The sequence below is a fragment of the Chelmon rostratus genome, chromosome 4 (assembly GCF_017976325.1).
Source record: "Chelmon rostratus isolate fCheRos1 chromosome 4, fCheRos1.pri, whole genome shotgun sequence".
In the NCBI taxonomy this organism is placed as follows: domain Eukaryota; kingdom Metazoa; phylum Chordata; class Actinopteri; order Chaetodontiformes; family Chaetodontidae; genus Chelmon; species Chelmon rostratus.
Window position 1 is genome coordinate 9097390 of NC_055661.1, and position 27755 is coordinate 9125144.

Genomic DNA, 27755 nt, shown 5'->3' on the forward strand with positions numbered 1-27755 from the left:
GGAAGTACATGGCGGGCTGCTCCCTGTGAATCGTGTAAAGGACCAAAGTTCACAGGACTTTGCACTTTTTGTGAGTCAAGGCCTGGACAGACGGAGGAGAGGGATGATCGGTGGTAAGAAAGAAAACCTGAAGACAAGGCACCTTGACGCTGAGAAGGACAACGTGCACTTACTTCTGACGGTGTCCTGTTTTAGGACCAAGCCTTTTCTTCTTCTTTTCCTCTAATTTAAGTTGTGTGTTGTACACTCAGTTGTCCTGCCTTTAGCAGGAGGAAACTCTTTTTCTATTCAGTCTCCTCATTGTGTTCTGAGACGAGCTAGATGTCAGAACTTCTCATGAATGACACAGGAATTAAGTTAAACATATTACTGTCTGCCATTGAAACTAGATTTTTTAAATTATGTAAATACTGTATGGAAGAAATCTCTAGAGAATCTTAAAAAGGATGGAACGAGTCAATCAGGAGCAAAGGTCTTCTACCAAACCTTAGAAAAAGAAATGTTTGTAAATCTGTTTGTTCCAAATAGAGGTTTTGTGATGTTGATATTTGATAAAAATAAATGTGCTCAAACTTTTTGGTATACACCAATTTATTACACATTGTGACCAAGTACAAAATACAGCTGAACTATGCAGTTTATTACAGACCATCATCTGTCCTTAGGCTAGTTAAAGTGTAGTCAAGAACAGGTTTAAAAATGCACAAAAATAAGGTTTCAGTATACTTGTAAGAAGAACCAAATCTAGTTCAATAAAAAATAAACCTCCGCCAAAAATCTAAAACAGCCTTACAAAACATTACAAAGTACACACAGAAATTACTTTTTTTCCAAAGTACTTGAAGGCAAATTACTGTGACAGGCACAAGTTACAAATAGCCTTAAATAACTCAAGCTCAAGGATTCTCAACGCTACAACAAAATCATCCGAAGGGGAACGAGGAGGAGGGAAAATAAATCAACCAAACCAATTTCAACACAAAGCTGACGTCAATCAAATCAGAATAGTTCGTATAAATAGAAATTTCTCTTGTGACAGTTTAATAGCTCACTTGGGTGCAGGAGCACCACTATAAGAGTTGAGTTTCACACATTGAACGATTGAGATTGGAAACAAATTAATCACACACGCCAATCTAATCAATTACACATCAAAGCATTTTCTTCTGATACAATGTGACCAATCAAGTACAGTGTGACGAGAGAGAGTAGGCAAAGACTGAAGGCCACAGAGCACACACTTTATACATCATACAAATATATATATATAATTTATTATGGACAAATTCCCCAAATAACACACTGTAGTTTTCTAATTCAAACAGAACATAAGACTTTTATCTGAGTAAGAGCATGAGGTCATAGTATCTGTCGGGGAGTGTGTGCCGGCTCAGACGCCAGCGAGATCCTCTTTTTGTGGAAGGGTTTTGGTTTTCCAGGTCCAACTGCTACAACATGTACAGATTTATCTTCCTTAGATGAAATGTACAACCACTTTTTGATGAGGAAACGAGGCAGACCAGATTCCAGTTTAGGTTTTAACATCCCATCTCTATTAAGTCAATTACTCTGGATTGCTCTGTGGCAGCTGAGTAAACTACCACAGGTCTGCACGAACGAGTCGCTGAATTAGGACTTACTGAAGGCATACTTATAGCACACGGGGGCGCTCTCACAGAACCGAGGCCATTTGTAGAGAATGTATTTTATTTACATGAAAGGAAACAGGGGAGGGGAGTTTCAAACAGTGGCTACATTTTTTTAATACTTGCCTCATGTCATCTGAGCTGAACGGAGCACAGCATAGAAAATCTACTGAGGTAAACAAACTGACATCTTACACAGGTAACATATTGAGTTCCCTGTCTTCCTGACTACTGTGAGACTAAGAGGCCCTACAGAGCCATGACTATGGCTAAGATGGTGGGAACGACTGAGGGAAAAGTCCTTTGGGTCAGTAGGTTGCATGTTGTGTGTGTGTGTCTGTGTGTGTGTGTGTGTTTGCTGCAAGCTGCAGCCGAGGCAGCAAGAAGTGTACACAACTCCACCTAATCAATGTTAAAGGTGCTTTGAATGTCTGAGGTTTGGAGACGATACATTCATACTGCGGTAGAGGCACAGCTGAGGGACAGATAGACATCTGTAGTGGTGGTTTCAAAGTTAGCGATCTAAGGCACTCAAATGACACTATGGCACAGCTAGTTAAAATTAAAACAAAAAAAGAGAGAAGAATCACAAACACCACACACCACCACTCAAAGTTACACATCCGATAAAAAGGTACTGCACAAAGTCATTCACAGTTGCAACAAAAACAGAAAGAAAATCAGACCTGTGTTACACCCCTGTGAGTAAAAATCAAAACGAAAAACAAACAGACATGTGAGCTTCCTGGGAGAAAGATTTACCGTCCTTACAAACGCTAGTGAGGGGAGGCCTGACACTGCTACTTTCTTCTCTATTTACATCGCGCACACTGGCTGCAGAAGGACGCAGTGTGCTCGGCACAGAAGCCACTGTAGGGTCGCCTTTTCAGGGAGACGTGCTGGTCCTTGTGGCTTTCGGTCCGGCCCCGGTCAGACTTGACTCACATCTCCTGCAGAGGGTGGCTCATTTCGATCCGCTCTCTCTTTACAGCTGGCTCGGTAGGCCCTCTGGATGCATCAGCATCACTGCCCAGGTCACTCATCTCATCAGAGAAGGATGCATCTAGGGAGAGGGAATGTTAAAGTCAAGTTTGACGCTACAATACAAATTTATCCCCACAAGACGAGGTTACAATAAGCATCGCTCTTTCACTTTCCGATGGATCTTCTTCATGTGATTTTCAACAACCAAAAGGTAGAGTCAAGTAGTTATTTTTCAATTAGATATCAAAGCTCAAAATATGTTCTACGAGAAGACCATTAAAGGGTTAAAATCAGTTTACTTTTTAAAATGGGATCAGTAACCTCTAACAGCTGGGCACTTTAGTTTTTAGCAAATGTTACTCAAACCAGAGAGAGCAGAGTTTATTTCCTGATAAGTATTTTCAGCTGCAGGTTAGTTTGTGCTGGTGAGTATTTCCAGCAGCAGTATGGTAAATGTGGGATTGAGTCAGAATAAACTGCAGTGCCCACATTCATCATAACGAAGCATTGTTTTGTTTTGTTTTTTGTAGAATATCACCAGCTTGATGCCTTTAACATTTGTCTCCACCCCAGAGGCACTAATATCAAAACAAGCACTGTGAATAATACCTTTTTCCATGAGTGATGGCATCATAGAGCTCAGGTCACTGAACTGTGATTGAAGAGATGACAGAGCATTAGTCAACACAACTACAATTTTCAACATTTGAAGTGTTTTGAGCGACCGGAGCAGTTTGGAATATCTTCTGTCTTACCTCTCCCATCACGGCAATGGGAGTTTCTCCGGTGGCCTGAGCCACACGGTGTTCCACCAGGTAAAACATATACTCGTCATACAGTAGGCGAATCAGGTGGAAGGAGCCAAAACTGGCTGCACTACGCAGGGTCAGGTCTCTGATCACCATGGAGCTATGGGAAGGAAAGAGAGAGAAAGGAGATCATCTATAAAATGCTACAGCTGCACCACCACAGAAAGCTAAATTAGCTTTTTCCCTAAAACTAACAATGCGAACCAGACTGATGCAGAGACCTGAAGTGTAAGCAGCCTCAGTGTTGCCCCCTCGTACCTGTAGAAGGACCACTTAAGCAGGAACTGGCGTGCAGCTTTGGGAAAGCTGGGGCTCCCCTGGTGAGGCTTAAGGACCTGAGAGACCACGTTGTCCAGCCAGGTAGCCCACTGGTCCAGAGAGCTCTGCTGCTGCAGGGTGACCTTGAAGTCCTGCTCCAGACGCTGAACCACGCTCTCGTCGCACTGACACACCCACGACGCCTGCTCCTGTTGGACACAACATACACGCCCATTCAACAGAGCGAGTCGACACGGACAGACTGCGCCTTGTGCAACGTGGCGTTTGTTGTTTTAGCATGAAGTCTCAACAATAAATGACCAGGGCAAGTTTACCTGGACGTTAGCAAAGTCCACCCGGTTGAGGTCAGAGAGCATCTGGTTGATCTGGGAGGTGTTCTGGAGGACAGCACGGGCTGCCTGGGCCAGGTGGTTCAGACTGGTATAACGTCTCAGTGTCTGGGCAAAGGCACTGACAACCGCCACCTACACCATGGAGGCAGAACCAGAGAATTCTTGATAGGTCCTGAAATTTTTTTCACTCTACATTTCTGTGTTTTAATTATCACCTAATTATATCAGACTTAAATGCATCCACTTTAGGTTTCCAGGGTGCTCTGTGCTTTCTCTGAGATTGGACAGGAATAATCAGATATGCTCAAGATCTACGTATATCCTAGTCAGAAATTTACCTAAATGCACGTGGTGTAAGTATGATGCATCTTCAATCAAATCCAAGCTATACTGCATCCACATAAACATGAATAATCTCTAATAAATAGATGTAATCATTAAAGTCAATGTCGCTGAAGAGGTGGCAGGGACTGTGCACAGCAACATCACACTCCTGGATCACAAACCAGCCATATGAGTGACAAGCTCACGAGAGACATATGTCATAATTCAGATTTTATATGCACATGCAATATGGAAAACAGCTGTTGCAAAGGGGATCAGAGATTGTCTTCTCACCTTGGTGCGGATAATCTCTTGAGGAAAGTTGGTCATGGCATTAGTCAGCCAGCCCTCCAGGCTCTTGGCAAAGTTACGGATGGCCTGAGTGAGAGTGCCTGAAGAAACAGAGCAGCCTGGATTACAAACTGAGCTCACTAAATTCAGTTTTGCAGAAAGCATCGTAAGTAGAGTTGTGCAAATTAGGCCAACTGCAATACAGAAGATTCAAGCAGTTCTGGAACAGAATACCAGCAAAATCCCATGAATGTGTTGTTGAGTGTGGTGTCAGTGACTTACTAAGAGTGCCAAGAGTTAAGACAATGAGACTTTGCTGTGTCTTACTAAAATCATGATAAATGAAAATATCACTGGTACTGACTGGGAACTGGACGCAGCACATCAGGGATGAGGATCTCGACCAGAGCCTGATAGAGGATGTGGTCACAGCTCCTCATCCAAAGTCTGATTGGTTCATATTTACACAGAGCCACCAGCTTCTCTCTGGGGATCACACCTTCCAGGTCATCTTCACTACACACAGACAGGAGGAAAACAAATACACATAACATAACTGTTCTGAACTCAGCAGACAGTCGGGAGGAAAGGTTAACGTTTGTGACATATGGTTAAAACAGAAGATTTAATTAGCTCAGGCACTTAATGTAAATGTAAGTAGTAGCTTTCTTCAACGCTGAAGCCTCGGCTCTTCCTGTTAATGTCATCTGACCTGTTGGGTATGGTGGTGCTTCCGTCACTAGATGGCGGTGTTGAATACCAAAAGGTCTGCCAGAGTTTCTCAATGTAGTGGAACTGGAGGTTCATCACCACATCCAAAGTCGCCTGCAGGAGAGCAGGGAGGGAGGGAGGAGGGAAGAGAATGAGGGGGAGGGAAGAGAGGAGGGAAAAGAGAGGGAGGAAGGGGGGGACAAAACATACAGAGCTGAGCCATGGCAACCAGACACACAACAAAGTTTCTGCAGGCAGGCAGTCTCTCGCTCACTCCAGGCCCTCCTGCTTAGACAATGAGCCAGCTTAAACACAGCTCCCTGTACATTAATCATCTGAACGATCCTAAAGGCCACGTTTAAGCTTCATCAGGAGTTTTTTTAGTTGATTATAGTTTTTTTTTATCTTTATAAAGCAGGTCAGTCTGCATTTGGCTCCTTTTAGTGGCGAAGCGCTGCCCTGAGCTAACCCATGTGACTTCCTCTTTCCTGTTCATATGTATGAGGCTCTTAGAAAGCAGAGTGTGCTGCACACAAGTGAACACAGCAAAGTGCAAAAAGGAAGCAGCGGCAAGCTAGTGATCTAAAATGATTAACTGCAGAAAAAGCCGTAACCTGGTTCTAAAAACAGAGAGTCTGAACCTCGGCACACACATACGTGAAAGTGACACATAGAAACAGGCACTGTAGTGGCTGCTCAGGACATTCTGCAGAGGAAACGTCAGCCTGACTCCACATGAGACAGAGGTCAGACTCTTTTTGGTCAAACAGTGCTGTGTAGCTCTACACTGAGCGTCTGCTGAGTACAAGCGTACGATTCACACCGAGCCCAGAGATACTCTTCTGTCTCTCTCTGGCAGGACATGCACTTGCTGCTGGATCTTGTTACACAGCAGTGTAGACTTCAATCACATGATATGTTTAGTTTTTTGTTTTTTTTTTTGCTCCAGCCATTGCCATGGCAACCTTGTTTACGGTTGCCCCAAGCAACAGGTCAAACACAGGACTCCAAAACAAAAAGGAGAATTCCCCATTCCTTCTAAACAAGAGCGTTTTGCCTCCACAGTTTTTTTTGCCACACAGGAAAAGCAGCATGCCTTAAAAAAAAAAAAAAAAAAAAAAAAAAAGTTGCGGAGGAGAATTCACGTGTGCGCGTTCACAGACAGACAAGTGGCCTGCGGCAGAGATTCCCCTCACATCTGCGCACACACAAGACAAATAATGCCTTTAACACTGTGATTTATGACCCTCAAAGTTTTATTAAACACATAATCAGTTGCAGTTAAACATTAATTTAATGGCATGGCTGATACCTGAGTGTCTGGCTGTTGTTGCCATGACATTAACAAATACATGCCCGACACTGCATACAAATCTGTTTACAGCCCTGAAGAGACTGATTTAACTGCAAATTAAGAAACAAGATATTGCTTTATGTTAAGGCCAACTTGTTGTCTTTATTTGTGCTGTAACTTTAAATGATGTCAATAACAGTCTTGGCTAATGTGTTAACAGGTCGCTGTTAGCTCACAAAAAAGGGGCGGAAAAAGCTAAATGCATAAACATCAAACACACACAGGCAATGAGAGCTACGAGAGTGACAGAAATGTGCTGGCAGACAAAGACAGGAGCCCATGTGCCTGTCCACAGACAAGGCAACACAAAGGCCCGAGAGGAGGCCACCACAAAGACACCAAGATGTCCACCCAGCGCGCTGAAAGGTTAATTGGCATGTCTTGAAAGCTTCACAGAGATGAAAAGACGGCTGGAACAAAGGGAGTGTGGTGAGGCTGGACAAGGGGAGGGCAGGGATAATATGATAAAGCCAGAGCTTGGCTGCTTTAATCACAGACTCTCCCCTGCCCGTAAAACCTCCAAATTTCTATGCTCAGTATCATTTCTACGCTTTATTTGTTCAGTAATATTTCTACTCATTGCCAACGTGTTTCACCCTGCGGGGTTATTCTTCTGCCTACTCAAATTCATGGTCCTACCAAGAGGCTATGAATTAGCCTCTGCGACCTGTGAAATGTCATTACGCAATAAACCACTGGGTAGCACCCCTTTCATAATACAGCAACACATACCTGTTGACTGCAGTAGCTTGCTTTCACTGTGCCTCCTGTTTTAGGATGTGAATCTGACCTTAATTAACCAACCCCTATTCTTTATGTTTGTTACCATTACAAAATCTTACAAAAAGTCCAAAACCAACAATGTTTTAGTCTGTCATGCAATACTTTTCTTTAACATGTCAGTCAATTTCTGTAACTGCTGGGCACTGTAGTTTTAAGTGTATTTTTTGGGGACTATTTTTAGCAGTGGATTAATACACATTTGGCGCTCTAGTGAGTATTTACACCAACAGGACAATGTTCGTAGTGTCGACTCAAAATAAATTACAGTGCCTGTGATCATGGTAATAAGGGAGCATGTCACCCAGTGCAACAGTGTTGCACATTCATGTGTTTTTAATACTTTTTGCCAAAAAATGGAAGTCTGTGACACAGAGGTGTAAGGTATATCAGGCTGGCAAGAAAAATATAAACTGTATTTTTGTTTTGTGTTTCTGTTAAACAAACTCACATGCATTGCCTTCATATGTGTTAGGTCTGGGCCCCAACTTACGCTGACTCAAGTGATCACTTGATTCAATTTATCATACATCGCACAACTCTCTCTGGAGCCACAATGGGCGTTGCCCTTTAAACCTGCTCTATTTATATTCATATTCAAGCCTCAAAATGTTCCTAAGGTAATAAAAGGTGTAATAAAAAATAATAAATAAAAGTGGTTCTGTGATATGACATACCTCGCAGTGGTCTCTGTAGAGGGTCTGCAGCTTCTTGATATCATTCATGTTGATGCGCTCAGGCAAAGGTTGGGTGCCCAAGTCAGGAGAGGGAAATGGAGGCAAGGTGTGGGATGTGTCTGCATGAAGCAAAGAGGTAGACAGGTGTCACTCATTTCACTCGCACAGACATACACACACACACACACACTCAGAAATTCTGGAGGCAGAAACTATATGAAAACTGTGACAGCTGTATGTGTAGATCACGGTGTACGTCATCGTAGAAATACATCCTAGAATTATCTCTGATCTTAAGTGTCAAACAGTTGTTGTGGCAGCACCTGTCCTTACCTATGTACTGCTGGTGGTGTTGGCTCTGAGCAGCCACAGACTGCTCTGGAGTGCTGTTACAGTGCTGAGAGCTTCCACACAGGCTGTCAGACATACTGTCCATCTTCTGTAGAGGTTTGAACCTACACAGACAGTAGAGGACAGGACACGTATGTTATCCTGCCTTTGAAAGGACAAGAGGATATGCATTTGAGGGCTAGGACTATGCAGGTTTTCATGTTTTTAAAACTGTTTGCTGTTTTGAAACTGCAACACTTTTTAAATGACTAATTTGATTCTTCCCAACGTTTTGCCTTTGAGATATGTTTGCCCCAGTTTGCTGGGTGTGTCGGGGGTGAATACCACAGAGTGAAAACACAACAGAGCAGTGACCTACATACATACGCCCAACACTACAGTGGTCCAAAATAGTATCAATGGTTCACCTCTGAGAAGGTGTGGTCACAAGTGCTTTGTTGTACCTATAGCCACCCAACAGTGATGCCTGGTGTACTGACACACCCTGGAGTACACTTCTACATCACTGCAGCAAGGTGAGAAGTTAAACCACTGAGGTCAGCAAAAACAAGATTTACAAAACTTACACAGGCAACTAGGAAAGAATATGAAAAGGGCAAGGGAAACAAAGACCTTTTAGTGGAAAAGGGGAGGAGATGGCAGACAAATGGTAAAGCACAGCAAGCAGCAGAGTATAGGCAATGACAATGAGGCAGCTATCATAGGGTAAATGTAAATCAATGGTAAAATTTCAATATCACATGATCTTCATTCAAAAAGCACCTAAAACTAATTGTGGCCAAAGGAAAAAAAATGTCATTCAAGGAATGGGAAACTGCTGAAAGTTTTCACAAATTTGATAGTGAGCAAGACACATGGAACGGAAAAGGAAGGAGAACAGTAAAAATGGCAGACAGGGAGAGAGCGCTGACCTCTGTTTCTGGTGGACAGGCTGCTGCCTCATGGCCATGTACTGGGTGTCCTCCTGCAGTCGGTTGAGCGGTGAGTCTGGCTTCACCCGGATACCATAGTAATGATACTTAGAGTTGCCTCTGGTGGATTCAGAGAAAAGGCCGAAACCAGTGAGGAGCAGAAGACTTGCCATCAGTGTAATCACTATCATTATCCTCGCCCATCAGCAAGTCTCCAATGCCTATAGGCATCATCATAGTCATCACTTATATAATGGTTACATGATTACTGTTATCAGCATCTTCAGCTTCTGCAACAACTTCTTCCTGTTTGTACCTGGTGCCGAGGCGGCGGGTCCTCAGGCCCATGAAGACAGAGCGGATGAGCTTGCCAAAGGAGGCTGCGTTGACCGGATCTAGTTTCTGTTCCTGACAGTGCCGCAAGTAATGGTTATATAGGGAGCACCGTGGCAGGCTCACTCCCTCCGCTGTCTCATAGTTGTCCAGCAGCCACTGCAGCTAAAAACACACAGAGGAAGACAGCATCGCACAATCAGTGAGCTCCAATGGATAAACTCTGTGATAGTCACCTGGCCAGAAACGAAGAGAAGCGTTTCATCTTATTATCACATCAAAAGACAGATAACACATCACACACACACACACACATCACATGACCACCTATTTCAGGAGTCTTAACATCAAAGGGACCACTGCACTGTAGCTACGTTTGGGCCATTACATTTTTGACTAAAGGAGTAAGTGACTACAGCCAAAAGAATGGCTGATTAACACTCAAACATTTGGAGTGCTATTTATTCTATCAGACAAATCTCAAAGACAGTCGGAGTTGAGGAGGACACAGTCATGGCTTGTCTGTAACAGCGCAATCAGAATTTATTTGCATAAAAGGCTCAAATTACCAATTTGCAAACCAGATTTAAAGCAGAAAATTCAAACACTACTCATACAAATGATGTGGAGATGACAGCTGAGGTTAAGAGTTAGAGTGTAAGCATCTAAACCACAGATTTCCCATGTGAGGAAGAGTATGGATAAAAATACTACATGAATGTAATTTAAATGACATTAAATTTGAGTGACAGCCTACCAACAAGAAAAGTCACATTTCAATAAAATTTGATGACACTGAGTAAAAGTGTATTAAAAAGTGAAATAAACAAAACCCTTAAAAAAATCAATCAAATGAAGTCCATGCAGACTATTAAGAAATATATACAACATGCATACTTAAGCAAAAAGTGATAGCAAATGCAAGTTCAGATCAAGGACAAAACTAATGGAGACAATTATGCATATCAGTGGGACAGTGCAGAAGGTAAGTAAAGCTAGCAGTAGGTAGTGTGCTCAACTTTGAAGAACACACTGCCTACAAGCTTTTTTGGTGTTTTTTTTTTTTCATTTTCTCTCAAGTCTTTTTCAAAGAAAGTTCCCGGTTGACTTACATGGCTGTTGAGCAGGCTGCTTTTGTGACTTGCAATTCCTTCAGACTTTTGGAGGTTTTCAATCGCCATTTCAAGCTAAAGAAAAAGCATGCAAGAAAAAAAAAAAGAAGTGGACACAGAAGAGGGAGGAGGCAGGAGAGTGAGAGAGATAGAAAAAGAGACGGGGACAGAAATAAGCAGGGGTATATGAAACACACACATACAAAAAAAAAAACAGATAAAGGAAATAAGACTGTTAGCGAGCAGCCAGATCTCTGCATTTCCATTAAAATCAGTCAGTGTTGCTGCCAAATCCATTATTGGCTGACAAAAGCATGCAAATCAAGAGACTTATGGGGTTAAGCTGCTCAGTGAAGGCTTGCGGTCAGACACTCTGTATGTATGCAAATAGGAACCACAAACAGGGGCACAGGTCACGTCAAGTTTGGGGACACTAGTTTAACAATGCCTACCCCCACCCTGCCCCACCCTCAAAACTCATGAAAAAATGTAACTTAGATAATAGTTGAAGAACTAAAAATCAGATGAGTGAGTTGTAACTATGACATCAGCAAGAGTGCCATGGTATAAAATACACTGCCATATTATTTTGTCTTTGGACAGCATAAAATAATGGAATCCAAGTGGCGGGCAAAGTGAATGACAAAACCAGGGACATTCTGTTTAGCTGAAGAAGAAAATCAAGTTAAAAAAGAAAAGATATGTGGTATTGCAGCCAAACTGGAGACACAGAAGAAAAGGAAAAAGAGGCAGGCAGCGTTCCAAGCCTTAAGAAGGCTCCCGAGGGCTCATGGCCAAATGGTAATGAGCCCCAGGGGTTGCTTTGTTTCACAGGGCGCTCAAGTGCCTGTGAAAACCTCTGAAACAAGGCAGCGCTGAATTATTTAAGCCAGTGTCCCGATTCTACAGGCTCTCTGCCCTGTACTGCTCTGCTCTCTGTGTGTTACTGCAGAGCTGGGAGGCCCCAACTCAGGTTGCTGTAAACCCTGTGCGTCTCTCCCTGCCTTTCAGGCTTGTCCGGGAGCTTGGCCAGTCTGGACACAGGCTCAGGTGGCAGTGATGACAGTTAGCAGCAGTGTGCATCTCACAACACCATATGGTCGTGGATTGCTGCTCAGTAAGTCATGCTGTACTAAGAGTTAGTAGTAACAACCTATTTACATCCTTTAGAGAATAAAAACTGCAATTTAGCTACATAACAGGTGAGAAAGACAAACAATCCCCCAAATGTGTTCAGCCTTTGATGGGTGTGAACCTCTGATTTAAAGTTTGTTAGTTTTGCTGACTCATTAATTTCATTCTATTGGAAAAGTACCAAAGAAACCTTAGCATGGGTGTTGCTCACCATAGCTGAGGAGGAGCGTGATGAGTGTGATATGTGGTTGCGGCTTCCTTCCATACTTCCTCCATGGATCAGGTAGGTGCTTCCGCTGGAGATGATGTGGCTGCTGCCCACATCCATAGCGATGCCCACCATGCCGTGAGGGGGCACCCCACCACTGGCAGAGGAGACCACTGTGGTGACATGAGCTCCACCAGCCTGCGAGTCAAAGTAGGTGCCCCCACTGCTCTGCCCGTACAATTGAGCCTCGGGGTTGTAGGAGTAGGCCGCTCGGCTGGGGAGAGATCACTGTAATTAGCATACAGTGATGCCATTCTATAATGATGCTCAACAAAGTACATTTCATGGCAACTGATGAACTTTAGGAGTCCACGAGTACAAGAGTCTATGCTCTGTCTATAGAGTATATATCACCTTCTAATTTTCACTTCTTTGCGCAAGGGCACAGAGATGCAGCACTGCTGATACAATATATAATCTTGTTTACACAGACAGCAACATAACTGATGTCATCAAAATATCTGGTTATGCTGGAGTCAAATCAAACATCAAACTGTGGGAAAGAAAATTACTTTGGCTTCAATTAGGCATTTTGATTAGAGCCACTTTAAAAGCAGTCAAATGTTAAAATGATGAGAGAAGTTTCCTGGAAAGTCTTATTTTTCATTAGACTTTTCTTCCAGCACCTATTCATACACAACTCAAGATGATTCTGAATTTGGAGTGGAGCCAAATATGGCTGCTACTAACTGCTGTTAGCTTGTTGGCTCAGAAGGCTGTGTAGCTAGTGGCTGTTTTAGTTGACTGTCACCTCTTGAGGTACAAAGTGGTGTTAGGAAACAGGATGGGTCAGGGCTAGTAGATATCAGTGCAGCACAATACATAGACATCTTTGACATAATGTCAGAACTGTTATTTCTTCACATTGTGTTCTGTACTAATTAGAGAGTAATGTAACACTCCTTACATAGTTCCATTGGTGTAAACAGTCTCTCCACTTTCTCCTACATATTGGACCTGGGATGGGTAGACATGTTGCACCTGCTGCACCTACACAGAGATCACAGGAAACGGTTTATTCATGCTTCAACATTTCTACAAATTCAAGTCAAATTGCAGCTACAATTGTAATAGTAACTGATATTTTTAATCATAAAAGTACTCACAAAAATGAAAATATATCCTTGTGGGTGTAGGCATGTGCACACCGATTACAGTGTTTACATGAGTTGCAGTGAATAGTCTGTACACCCCTTGGTTTTTGCATTATTTGTCCAAAACAGAAGCCTCAACAATATAATTTAACATTAAAACACTGCCACCTATATGTAGACCTACCAATGTTCTTTATGTAGTGGTTCTATGATATTTGAAGTGCTACATAGGTAGGTTATTTTGAAAGGGGATCAGGAGTAAAAGTAATTTGGAAAAATGCTGGATGGGTAAAATGCACATATTCCCTGTAATTTAAAAAACAAAGCTGATGAAACCATAATTGAGGTGATTTACGCTTGACTTGATAAAGACATGCATATGGTTGGAAAAGACAAGCTTGATTTTACAAACATGACAACTGATAATGAATGCCATACTGAAGCATAAAGATGATGAAAAGCAGGTAATGAACTGTCCGTCTGCTATTGGCTGACATCAGCCGGAAATATAAGACTGGTACCTAAGGCGAGCTAATAGCAGGCAGTCAGGTCAGCTCCTGCTTTTCATAATTCCACACTAGACATCACACACATTTTGTTTTGGGATTTGGTTCAAGCCCACAGGAATCAAGGGGCTTTGCAGCAAGTTCACATTACACCCTGAGACCCAGAGAAGACTTTTTGCAGCTGTAATGCTAAGACAAATTCTCACCATCACACATATTTAATAATATTTATTTAAAGCTACCAAGAGTTGCATTAAGATGCTACTTTCATGTTATTCATGTATGCAGGCAGTAGGCCAGGCTCAGCCAGAGAAAGACACTTTTGCGTACCTACTAGTGGCACAGGAAGCAGGAGAAACATTTTGACACCAGGATGAGCAGCATTCAGTGGAATGAATGGACTGCCATGTTTGGTATGTTCACTCATTGTTTTAATACATGGTTTGGTTAGTCTTTAACTTGTTTACTGCTGAATGTGTCAGTCGAATGCCGAACCTAGAACTCCCCAGTCTGACTGTTACTATTTAACCTGAAAGTAAATTCTTGACCTGTATAAGATGTAAAAAAAAAAAAAAAAAAAAAATCAGATCAAATATTTGTAAGTGACACAAAGAAGCCCTGGTGAAACAGGCTATATGCTCATTTTGGCAAAACTGGATTCTATTTATTTGAATTTACAGAAATATCTAATGATCTTGTTACTTTATTTCAAAAGGAAGCATTATATAGGTCTCTGGCTCAATAGCAAATGTAAAAAATAAATACAAAACTGTAAAATGTCAAGGGGTGTACAAATATTTTCACAGCAGTGTACAAGTATGTACAGTACTGTGTACCTGCTGAGGGACCTGTTGAACCCTGGGTACTGAAAGCTGCTGTACTTGTCCTCCTTTCTGAGCTGAGCCTGTGGCTTGAACCAGCACCCTCTGTGTGGATACAAGACATAACTCAATTACATAGGTATGCACGTACAATCGCATACATACACACATTCCTGTAAACATGACAGTGAACACATCACGGGCAAACATATCAGCAAATGCCCCCATCAAGAATTTAAGCTTGTGCTAACAGATTTGTGTGTATAGTACAACACTACATTTTCTAAGTGAACTCCTCTGATTACAGGAAATAGAGATTCAAGTATTTTACTGTAACACAATTGCAGACTGTGTTCTATAGATTGTATTTACAGCACTGTCACTTTTATATAGCTTCAAATGGCTGTTGTAAAATGGATGTACTGGTCTAATAAGGCAGGGAGATGTTATGGCAGAAGCTAGCATGGTAAATAAATCAAGCAGCATCCGTTGGCAGAGTGGATGGTTGGCAGCTTCGGTTGCTGACAATTTACAAATTGGAACCACTATTAAAAAAACATTTTTATTTGTTGCAGGTGCTGCATGGAACATTGAACTACAAGTGCTTCTAGGAGAGATCTGTTGTCAAGATATTGCACTGTTTCTTTTCAGACACCATATGTAAGCACTAATATAGTAAGTAGCTGGTTTGGTTTCCAAAATAGCTGGTCTTTTATACATTTGGAACTCAACATTTGGAAAGAAATTAAATGGAACAGTTGTGTCATTACAGACTTTCCCTATTTGTCCTGTCATTACAGTAGCAGCAGGGTAGAGGTAGTACTCTACCTGCTGGGAGGCTGGGACAGGCTGTACCACAGGGGCCTGAGCTGATGAGGACGTCCGCAGCACTGCCACGCTGGTCGTGGTGTCTGACCCTCCCTCGGAGCTCTGCATGCTGGGCCACAGGGGAGATATGAAGAATTAGAAAAGACATGAGTAGCGGGAATTTCTTACCAGACAGGTAACATTGAAGGTTGAAACAAATAATAAGAGCATTTCAGGTCTATACACAAGGACAGCCATATTAAATGAATGCTCTTCCACCAGAACCCTTGTCTCTTGGAGCCACTAGGTCATTCTTTGTGCCCCAGGGGGTTTCTGGCTTTGCCAAGTCAAGCTGAGTCAGTGGAGCTCTCAGAGCCCCAGGGGCTGCCAACATTTGGCCTTACTCAATGGCAAAATAAGCAGCTCAACAGAATAACACTGACACTCCTGGTCCTGTTGACAGACCAGGCCCAGGTGGAGAAGTTACAGTGCAGGAGTTTAAGTTACCAGCAGGGCTGAAATGCTTCCTGAGGACCAAACCCACTGCCGTGACTCTGCTTTCCACTGGGTGACAATGTGCACAGCATAGCAAGGGGGAGCTAAAAATGGAGTGACACAAAGGCTCTCTTTTTTAAAAAAAAAAAAAAAAAAAAAAAAGGCCAGAAAGGGAAAGAGCAGGAGTAAGGCAGGGACAAGAAAAGAATGGAGCTGCAAGGGGGAGTAAGCAGATAAAAAAAAACAAAACAACTTCCCCACTCTGTCAAAACAAGAAAAAACAAAGGGGGAAAAAGATGAAAATGGCAGTGGGGCTCCGGCCTCTGCCAGGGACCTGATGATATCCAGCGTTTGTTTCGAACGAGAGCTGTTCTCTGAGGGCTCCAATAATCCAGCTGATATGAGGAAATTCCTCAATGCTTTGTAAACGTTTGTCGGTTGCTATGGTGAGGAATCCATGACGACCACCCCCAACTCAACCCCCCTCCTCCCTTCCCTGCCCCCCACCCCCTTTATAAAGCTCTTGCACTGGAACTTTCGAGTGCGAAACCAAAGAGAAGAGGGGGAGGAGGATTAGAATAAGAGAGAGGGAGATACGGCACAGTTGGGGGGGTGGGTTGAATTGATGAGCAGTCTTTGGTTGAAGGCAGAAATCCAGGAGCAGCAGGAAAAGTCAGTAGGTGGACGAGAGAATGCCGCTTACCAGGAACATTACAGCAAGATACAACTTGCTTTAGACATGCGGTGATTAGTCAGAACACTTGGCCTCCACTACAATGATATTTTAATTTACCGGGAGAGATCTGACAAACACCACTTAGGCCGCAGCAATCTAAAGGCTGACCTATTAAATGCAAGCAACAGGTGCCCCTGGTCTTTGGCTTTTCAAGACCCAACCTAAAGTTTCTAATGGGGCTGCAGTATTACAGCTACGGGAGATTTCAATTCAAGCTTTGGCTTATGTAAGAATTAAAGGCCTTCCTTCCTGTATCCGTTGCATCAAACTAAGTGCTCTAAATGTGTCTCTAAAATTCATCAATGAATGACAAGACTGCCTTATACCATGTGACAAATTGAACCCAGACAGACCAACAGCACACAAATTCACAAAACTAATTTCCCTGTTAGCTGCAAAACTAACAGTTTTGAAACTTAACTGTCATCTGGCTTAAGTTTTAGACATCAGCAGTAACTTGGGGGGATAATTAGGATTTGGGGGCACGTCTGGATACTATAACAAAATCAGAGAGTGTACCTTTAAGACACAAAAACAGCAGACTTGGGTGTGCCACCACTGGCATTTTCCATGTGTGGAGATTTTGCCACAGGCAAAGACGCTGCTCTGCCTATATGACTAATAGACTGAGGCCTATGTTGAAATTCCTGATATGTGTCAATCTTCAGACAAATTATATTCATTCTACCCTGAGCAGCCCTCTGAGTCTATTTGTTAGTACAGAGCACAATTAGCACTTCCATGGAAAGGCTCTCATATTCGATTACAATTTTTCTTCCCACCTTTTTCTTGTATGTCATTAAAAGTATCAAAAGACTATTAGCAGAATAACCAAGGAGGAGCTACCAAGGAGTGAACATTTTAAAAGCTGCTGCATCTTTCTAACGGAAGGAATTTGTCTATGGGATGTCACTTAGCTTATAAATGTACTTTAAACAATGCCATCATTTATCTTCACACTTTTCATTTACACCAGGGGAAGCGACACAAGCCTCGGGCTTCTTTATGCCATTAAGGGGTGGGTGGTACGGCAAAATGGTGGGGGATCAGGAAACAAAGCACTGACCTGCACGTTTTCATCCATTAAAGCTCAATTAAGGTGCTGGCTTCAATAGGTATGGTGAAGTGTGTCAAATCGTTGGGTTGGAGGGGGAGAGACAGGAGAGAGTGCAGGCAGAGAGGAGTCTTTCTGCTTGGTGTTCAGAGAAGGTTAAAAGCCACACAAATTCCCCACAAGCAGCTCTGAAAGGCACAAAGGTAGCACACAGCAGGAGAGAGAGCACACTGCTGCAAAACTGCTACTCTGGATGGGTTGCTGTGCAGAGCCAAGCCTTTCTACCTCCAACCCAAAGAGAACTTCACACACATGTTTTTTTTTCATGTCAGGTCTGTGAGCCTGGTTTCATTCACGCAAATCCCAGATGAGCACTTAACAACATTACAACAACTGCCCCTCCTTTCAAGAGTTACCTGAGTTTTAAAAGCCATACGGAAACAAGAGGAGACACATTTTAAGAACCCTCAAGCCACACCAACTGTCATTAATGTTTTAGTCTATAATGTTAACAGTGCAGATGAGATTTAAACATATGTCACTGACAGATCAAACTTAAACAGGGCTCAATCAGAGAAAAACACATACAGATGTTCAATTAAAAGCAGGAGCCCACAGTCTTGGCTCATGTTTGCGCTGGCCCACATTGTTTGCAGAGCAACAACGGTTGCTAGTGGCAACACCGTCCACTCCCGTTTCCAGGAGCCTGTTGCTATGCAACCAACAGAATACTTCCCAAACCAAACAATGCCATCCCCCCACCTGATCCCTCTATCTCACGCTAAGTAGAAACTTACAACAATAAATACTCTGTAAGCTATTAATTTCAGACAGCGGGGGACATGGAGGCAGAGTTATTCCTGTTTTGCAGTTATATAAAAATGTACAGACTTTATGCTGGTTTAGACTTGATTGAAGAGGACAGGATGAAGTGCTGTTTTTGTAACTACTTGGTGCTCAAAAGAAAGGGGAATGTTTAAGTCATCAAGGACACAACCGTCTATTCTTCAAGGTTGCTTTACACTCATGCCACCCCACAAAAAAAAAAAAAAAAAAAACACTCCCAAAAGTAAGTTGAGTCTTTGCAAAGTTCCTTGGGCAGAGAAGACAGTAAAACAGTTTGAGATGAGCAATACTTTTTTCAGCTTAGTAGATAAAACAAAATAAAGCAGAGACAGACACTTGTTGCTTTTAAGGGGACATCTATAGATGGCATTTGTTGAGAACTAAGCAGATTTTTCCCTCTGTTACACTTTTACTGTACATATCAAGAGGAGCAACAGGTCTCTGACGAGGTTTTCACACATGTTGACTAATTCGAGAATTACAATTTATTGCAAAACAAATTAATTGATATTTGAGGGTTTGAAAAACATCAGACTTGTTTTTCTTTGATTTCATTAAAAAAAACCCATAAGATCACAGAGGCACGCGTGCTCACACAAAGAGCGAATTAAGATATGATAAGAGATTTCCACAACAGAGGCTGTTCTTCAAGCCTGTCTCATTAATTCATGGCTAATCCAATCAAAGCAGCTCTTGGGGTCTGCAGATGGCAGAGTGTGAGGGGGAAGAGGGGGAGAGAGAGAGAGAGAGACCAGAAATAAGAGGCACCAACCACTGTCTCTGATCCAAGCACTGCCCTCCCCACCTCTGGTCATCAGCACAACCTGTCCACTCCGTCACCATGTGTGCTGCAGGCCTGACAGCCACTGAGAGAAAGATCAAACCGTTGCCATGGAGATTGTGTGTTCGCCCATGCTCTATACTAGCAACTTCCTCCCCCACGCCAAACCTCCTCTAACCCTTTCCAGATTTCTACTATCCCCCACCTCCAGCCTTCATCCATAACATTTAACTTCTTGAGATGAAGAATAAGGATTTGAGACAGAATGTTTTGAGAAGCTAAACTGGAAAACACAACAAAGGAGCAGGGAAGGAGTGGTGAGATGGTCACAACAGGGAATGTACTCAGACTATACTCATACGTGCGAGTGTCTCTCTCTTTCCTGAATCTCATATGTTCCAACACACCTATACTGTTGACACAGAGCAGGGAACTTCACTCATGTCATTTAGATGATAGAGGTGGTGGAGCCTAAAGAGAAACTGGGAAATGCTAACACTTGCAGTCAGGATTCTTGCATAACTGCTTTAGTCCCTTTTTTCAAAAACATTCTAAATGTTTGGCACGCACACAAGAAAGAACGAGCACATACTCCTGCCAGGGAAGCACAAACGTCTGATTTCAAAAAATATGCATATGATTTTAAATTTGGTAAAAGCAGCAACTTTGTGATAAAACAGGGGGAAAATATTTGAATTGTGATGTTGAAACATCTTTTTTTTATCATCCTATATCAAAAATGAACCACATGTTCCTTGGGCTGTGGCTAAACTATCCGCCTAATTTTTGGAAATCTGTTAGCAAGTTAATGAGATTTCCTGCTAACTATCAGACTAACAAAAATACCTGCAAAAATAGCCTCCTTGCCTCAGGTAATGCTGCAGCCTCTTTGAAAATCTACACAAAGTGACTGCATTAAATCAAAACCAATCACCAAGACTGACAACTTGGAGTGATTAAGTACCCTAAAGCTTTAGTCAAGCCCAAACTTGTATCCTATTCTGTGTGGAAATATAACCATACCCACTCATGCAAAACCTCACACTAATGTTCTTTAAATCTGCTTTCACCTTTTTCCCTAAAACAGTTGTGTTTCCAACCTGTGGACCTAGGGGTTTCATTGCCCACAGGGAACCACATTCTGCAAAGAAGACGTCAGATGCTGGCAGCATGCTGTTCCATCTTGACCACCTGAGATAAGCATTTTGTTGCACTGGAGGAGTCTGTCTTCTTGGCAAGCATTCCATCTACACAGATATGACACTGAGAATCACCATACTGTATGTACAGTATGCTTTCACAGGCACTACTTGGCACAAAAAATGAGTCAACAGTTTATGCTTGAAATGTGAGACAGATCCAAGTGTCTGTTGTTCATGCAGTCAATGCTGTGTATTTTTACCGCTTTGGTTCAAAAAATGCTGTAGAAGACATGGGATATCAAACACTGGCTAACTCTGCACCTGACAGGTAATATCTGAACAGTGGTCACAGGTAAATAATGGGTGACTGCCATTCAAGAGTCAAGTCTGCAACTGTCTAAATGAAACTGCTACTTTAACTACAGTTGTAACATTTACATGTCATTTGATGTGTTTAATACAATGTTGTTTGAAGACTGGTAATTTAACATCATGCAATGCGAATACAGCAACTTAAAGTCAAACTCATATTTAAGCATCATTTCAGTCAAACTAGCATGCAACCTAAATCCACTGTATTCAAGCTTTCATACAGAAACTGAACAGGGTCTGCATTTTAAATCATCTGCAGCCAGGTCGAGTGATATGCTTTAGATATTAAAAATACTATCAGCAGCATTCACACGCTAATTCAGTAAATCCTATTCAGTGTCATTTCCAGATCATTAACCATCAAATTATTTGAGGATATGAAGAGTGTTCCTGCATCGCTATGTAGTTCAAGATGGTGATCATAAAGAGAAATAGTAAATGATGGTGACAAGATATGGTTGATATCCTGTCTATCGGTGTTCTTTAAGTTCACATTTTTCAAAACATCATCTAGTTGCAATTTATTTATTTGTCTTCCATCTTGTTTTACTGAAATAATTTTTTTCCAAGATGTTAAAAATTTTAAATCCAGGCTTGACTACTTTGTTAGTGGCAGCACTTTCCTGCTATATCTACTAAACTACTACCCTACCCTATAAATGGTGTTAATTTTCGACATGTTGAACACTGCAACATTAACCTTGGCTGTCCTTTGAAGCTAATGAGTGGGGGGAGATGGTTCTTCAAGATCGAGAATGGAATATGAGGGCTGCACTACATCAAGGACATCCACCAATGAGCTGATACAGTGCTATTTCCACCTGTGACAATGGCATCCTCTGCTATTGTTCCTCACCAAATCTCCTAATTAAAGAGCTTCTGAGAAGCTATGCTGAAGACAGAACAAATGAAATCGAAAAATACTATGTGGGTCTACTTCTTTGCAAATATGGTCAAATCTCACTTCACTAAATGCCTAGTTTGGGTTCTGGTAATTACTTTGTAGCAGGTTTACACTGACAGGAGCTCTTTTTTAAGCCAAATAAACATCTCTTAACAAACTAGCCTCAAACTCTACAAAAGAAAGGAAAAGTGAGGAGAAGATGGGGGGGGGGGGGGGGTGCTACTATCCCTGCCTGAAAGAGAGAGGGAGGGGGGTTGGCCATTCTAATGCAAATGCCACTGCCTTGTCTGCTGTTTGTGGCAGGAAATTTAATTAGCAGTTGTGTAGCTGCGATACAAACAGGTGGAATGTTAAGAATGCTCCTGATGACACACACACACACAGGTAGAAGAGACAGGCATTGAAAAACATTTCATTTCACAACAAGTTTCAACTTGTTGCCACAGCATGAGGGCCAATCAGTGGTAACACTTTTTTGGTATATGACAAGATTTGTTTCTTTGTATCCTAGCAGCGTAAGCCTACAACGATTTCCAAAATCTTTGTAGCTGGAAGATGTGATGTGAGCGTCATGAGGACACTTAACTATTTTCCTTTAAACAGATGAAACAGTAACAGCACATCACTTTAAATGAAAAGCCCTTCACAAATAAATGAATTATGAAGATTATGAAAGTGAAACATTTCATGTTACAAATGGCACTATTATTTTCCACTTAACAAGCCCCACAAGGCATTCTCCTCTCAGTTCTTCTGCTTTGCTCTATGATTTCCTGACATGCCTTTGACTGGAGTTATGGGATAACCCATTAAAACTGTGTTAATATCAGACAATGAAATGTGCAGATCAGTTACCACAGCTGGAGGTAAATGCCACTCTATATGAATACAAACAACTGTAAACAGCAGCGACAAAACTGATAGCAGGGACTAGGTCCATGTCTATATCTGTAGCAGGCTATTGGATTGAGAACTTCTCCCCGAGGCAACAGTAGGCCTCATCAAGATAAGCTAAATACAGCATGAGCAAACACATACACAAACACATCCACACACCACATGCACACACAGAACATGTGACCAAAAGCTGTGTCAGGTCACCCGCTGCCCAAGAGACCGCTGCAGCTGTCCTATTGATAGCTGAACTGTACTACACACGTGGGTCCATTAAACACTCAAAATGGCACACAGGCAACGGCGCACGGTGCTATGCACAATCATACGAGCAACTCGAGAGATGGCTTAGAAGAAGGCTAGAGGAAAGGAGGTTAGTCAGCCTACAGAAATAACATAATTTTCTGTAAATCACAGGCCAGAGTGGCATTTGTTGCAGAAATGGACCAAAGCACAACCATGATCATAGGCTGCAGCCTATGATCATGGCCATTAAAATTCAGGATACAGACAGATTATATCTAATCTACAACAGAAAAATAATAGAAAAAAAATATTTACCCACCCCCCTTTCAAACTGATATTCTCATTGATAACTCTCTGTACTTTACACAAGTCAGTAAGACATTTCTGAACAACTCTCCAGCCACCTCCACTTTGTTTAATTCTCCCCGAGCACCATTTCGTTCTGACCTGCCTCTGCAAGCCAAAGCTATGCACTCTTGCTACAAAGAAGGAGATGAAAATACTGTAACCTGATTAAAAACACTGACTTTTAAAAGAATAACATTTTGCCCCCTGGCCCACTCCATCCCCTTTTCTTTCCATGGCTTGGGTGTATTTGTATATCAAGTTGCCATGTAAACATAACAGTGTCACGCTCAAATTGGGGGGGTTAGTGGGGGGTTACACACAGAGTTTCAGAGCAGTCATCTCTTTATTTTCTTTGTAGCTGCGGTGAGTCGTCTGACCAATCAAAGTTTCTTTCTGTGACATCTACTTCAAAACAAACTGAGTCTTCTGTTAATGCGCGTTCAATTCTTCCCTCAGACCTGCCTTTTGACCCCTTCCCACCTAAAAGGAAACAGATATCTGGCTGTATCAGTAATACATCTCTGTAAAGAAATCATTTAGCTCTCTTCTTTTACAAGGGGAATACTTTATGTAAATGCACATGTCAAATTTTATCACTCAATTCATCATTAGTGAGCAGAGAGGGCGTTAATTAGAGAAATGTTCATGCTGCAAAGATTCGTCCTGATGCTTCAATAGCAAGCAACATTACAAATGACCGAGCAGCTGACGGCTGTCTCTGAAAAGATTAGAATTAATGTATCTCGGGGGACAAAAAGAGACAGACTCCCAAAGGGAGAGAAAAGGTGTGCAAAATGCTGGAAACCTGCCATAGCCACACTGTAAGACAAATGAAAAGGGAAATTTAAAATCACCTGGGCTCTACTTTTCATTGGATTCTCATTATTGCTACAGCGCAGCTTGCTATGAGCTTTTGACGCTACAGAGAGGTCAAACAGCAACCCTAATGAAGTCTGCCACATTAACAATGAAGTAATAATTACTACCGAGAACAACTTGACTATTAACAAACAGTTTGTTTTTGTTTGTGTCTGTTCAAGGGGTATAACATCAAACAAAGTAAAAGATTGGTAGGTGGAGTTGAACTTGTGATGACATGAGTGAGAGGACAGTAATCAGGTCCAATGATTCGTTCAGCTTTATATACAGTGCACAAGTGTATCTCATTCGATCGCTAGTTTGAAAAACACCAATAAAAACCGTACTTAAAATACTCCATCTCTCAGCCAAGACTATAAAAAACAAGGGAGCAATATAAAAGAACCATCATAGCACCACCTAGCTGTAACACATCCAGTTATTCGAGCTATTCAGAAATATTAATAACATCAAAACTTTGTGAAGGACACACTTTCTTCCACTTAGATAGCAAGCGTTATATAACGTATTAACAGAGATTAGTTAATCATGACAGTTTACTATGCTCCTGAGATAGAGACCACTGGAGGCATCAGGTCTGGTAGCGTTGTAGCGCTGAGTGTCGTAACGTCGCCGGTAGAAGTTCACATATATCCGAGCAGTACTGTTGTTTTTAAATTCCTTTTCAGTTACAATTTGTAGGTGAAAATCGACCCAAGGGGAGCTGTCAAACTGCGTACTGACATGAAAGTTATCCTCCTGCGGAGTTTACGCTCGTATGCAGCGGACGTTATTTAACAGTTTGAGCACCAGTCCCAACGTTGCTAACGCTAGCTAGCTACACTACCACCTGCCTGAACACGGTTTTAAGACACTCCAAGAACGAAGTTTGACCGTTCTGGGACGAACGACATAGAGGTGCCGTTATAAAAACGACAAATGGTTGAACTCACAACCAAACCCGAACTCATAGCTTCTGGTTGTCTGAAGTTAGCATTGTAGCTTGACTTGTAGCCTAACCTTCCATCCTGCTGGGATTGAGCTGGAAGTGCGTTCACATCTCGAGACACGCTACACAACGTAGCAACAAGTGTAAAGTGATGTTGTATCAGTGTTGAGTTTACGCTATGTACCAACGCTTAAGCACAAGATAGCAAAAGAAGTAGCGGAGGTGAAATACATATTTTTTCCCCAAGCTGACTTTAGGTGCAAGAAGCAGTTGCCAGCCATAGATGGACGTCAGTAAAAAGGAGAGTGGAAAGCCGTTCTCAACTTGGGGCGGATGCCACAAAGAAGGGAAAGTTATACTGTGGAAAATACCCAAGACTGCCAGCAACACGTTCGATCCCAGAGCATTTTTCTTCAAATTGAGATGAATTCAGAATCTAAATTCTACAAAAATATAGTCACCTTTGCCTTGAGAAAAGTTCTGCCCTGGCTCTGCTCTCTTTCCCCTCTCTCCCACTCGCTCGGTGACTTCCAGATGCTGCTGCTGCTGTTGCTGAGTGTTGCGCCCGTTGGTAAGTAACTGTCTCCACGGCTACAGTCACTATGGCGTGAGGGGGTCTCGAGGCAACTGTTGCTACCCTCGACTGCCTACGTCAGGGCCCTCACTATGCAAGGGCGGGGCCAAAGGGACGAGCGAGTCCCGCCCAGTTAAATGAGGCTGTAAGTTTGATTTCAACCACTGGGGGGTGGTCTTAGCTCGGGAACTTGGGAAGTGCATAATTCATATAAATTCAGGTTGTCTTTTTGATCTTTCTAGGTCTGTCTTTATTCTCTTCTATATGTAACAATTTAATTTCCCTGGTGTGGGATTAACAAACCTTTATTTCTTCTACTTCTTACTGGGTGTTCCGAGTAATTTTAAAATTTCATCTTATAAAATAAGATAAAACTTTATTAATCGAGGCAGCAGGAAATAGTAGTAACAATAACAACACAATAGAAAATAGAAAATAAAAGTTGACTGTGTATATGTACATTTTATACACAAGAACTATCAAAAATATTGCCATAAAAAATATACTGCCAAAATTTTGAAGAGAACTATCAGCTTGGCTAACATCCTCCCCTAACCTACATCCCTATGGTGTCTAGAGGGCAGTCCAGGACAGAGCCAGCTCTCCTGACCAGTCTGTTAAGTCTCTTTCTGTCCCTCTCAGAGCTTCCACAGCCCCAGCAGACTGACACTGTGTAAAAGATTGCAGATGCAACCACAGTGTCACAAAAAGTTTTTAACAGTGTCCTACCTACCCCAAAGGACCTCAGTCTTCTCAGCAGATGGAGCCAACTTTGGCCCTTCCTGTACAGGGCATCTGTGTTGTTGGTCCAGTCCAGTTTGTTGTTGAGGTTAACACCCAGCTATTTCCAGCTCCTTCCAGCTTCCCCTTAGCAGTGATGGCTGGATCATGTTGAAAGCAGTGGAGAAGTCAAAAAACATGACCCTCACTGAGCTCCCAGTGCTCTCCAGGTGGGAAAGAGGTCGACCAGGTTGATGACTGCATCTTCCAAACCAATGCCTGGTCGTTATGCGAACTGAAGGGGGTCCAGCTCGCCGCTCACCAGGTGTCGGAGGTGGTTAAGTATAATCGTCTTCAAGGTCTTCATCAGGTGGGAAGTTAAGGCTACAGGCCTGAAGTGGTTGGGCTCCCTGGGATGCACAGTCTCTGGCACTGGAACCACACAGAAAGTTTTCCACAGGGCTGGAACTCTCTCCAGGCTAAGGCTTGTGTTAAAGACATGCAGAATGGCAGAGCCAGTAGTCTTCCTCACTTTCATCCTCCTGAGCTCCTTCCTCACCTGATCTGCTGTCAAATGTTGAGTGAGGTCGGGGGAGGAGTCAGTGGTCTGTGATGTGGAGTGGAGGGGGATGAAGTGGTGTGACGATGGAGCTGCTGGTGTCAGGGATGCTCCAGGGAGGAGGGAGGGGATGCAGAGAGGCAACAGCATCTGGTCGGGGCTCTGGTGGGTGGGGGAGGGAAAAGGGTAGAATAAAATCTTTTGAAAAACATATTTAACTCATTTGCCCATTCCCGATCTCAAGATTCAGGGCCCCTGCCGCTGTCATTGCTGTGGCCTGAGATGGTTTTCGCTCTTCCAGCTTCCTCCTGTAGCTGTCCTTGCCCCTCCTAATCTCTTTCTTCAGCTCCCTCTACACCCTCCTCAGCTCAGTTTTGTCCTCTAAAAACCCTCTTCTTCTCATTCAATAGGGCTTTCAGTTCAGGGGACACCCAGGGTTTGTTTTTTTGGAAACACCGCACCATCCTGGTAGGCACAGTGTTGTCCACACAGAAATGGATGTAGTCTGTGAATATTTATTTAATAAGTATAAGTATATATTTTATATATTATATGTTTTTTTATATCTATTTATTAGTCTTTTCAATACAAAAAGTTCAAAACAAGCTTAATATACATACATATTCTTGTTCTATTTCCTTTCCTTGCAAGAGTGCAACCAGGCCTGCCTTGCTGCATTTCACATCTTAAACACATGGTGGCAGCATATGTCAATATTGTGACAGGAGGAGGTCACAGGGTGTCAGATACATT

The 27755-nt window shown here is 42.4% G+C and overlaps 2 protein-coding genes across 6 annotated transcripts in view; one reads left to right on the forward strand and one right to left on the reverse strand.

Annotated features, from left to right (window-relative positions):
- Positions 1–596, forward strand: part of fcho1 (FCH and mu domain containing endocytic adaptor 1) — a 59075-nt gene extending 58479 nt beyond the window's left edge. For all 3 annotated transcript variants that reach the window (XM_041936143.1, XM_041936144.1, XM_041936145.1), the window contains one exon: positions 1–596. In XM_041936143.1, the coding sequence (XP_041792077.1) occupies positions 1–29 (29 nt within the window). In that variant the 3' untranslated portion in view covers positions 30–596.
- Positions 580–25776, reverse strand: rfx2 (regulatory factor X, 2 (influences HLA class II expression)). 3 transcript variants are annotated; one of them, XM_041936146.1, is made up of 18 exons: positions 25611–25776; positions 15546–15654; positions 14733–14822; positions 13204–13286; positions 12240–12510; positions 10895–10969; positions 9766–9947; positions 9450–9569; positions 8521–8642; positions 8188–8306; positions 5378–5490; positions 5030–5181; positions 4669–4766; positions 4033–4182; positions 3698–3906; positions 3386–3539; positions 3240–3282; positions 580–2709 (listed from the first exon to the last, which is right to left on the reverse strand). In XM_041936146.1, exons 2-18 carry the CDS (start codon positions 15651–15653, stop codon positions 2588–2590), a joined length of 2211 nt encoding a protein of 736 aa, XP_041792080.1. In that variant the 5' UTR covers position 15654; positions 25611–25776; the 3' UTR covers positions 580–2587. The 3 variants fall into 3 exon arrangements, with proteins under 3 accessions (XP_041792080.1, XP_041792082.1, XP_041792081.1); XM_041936148.1 differs by lacking the exon at positions 14733–14822; XM_041936147.1 differs by lacking the exon at positions 10895–10969.
- Between the last annotated feature and the right edge of the window lie 1979 nt (positions 25777–27755).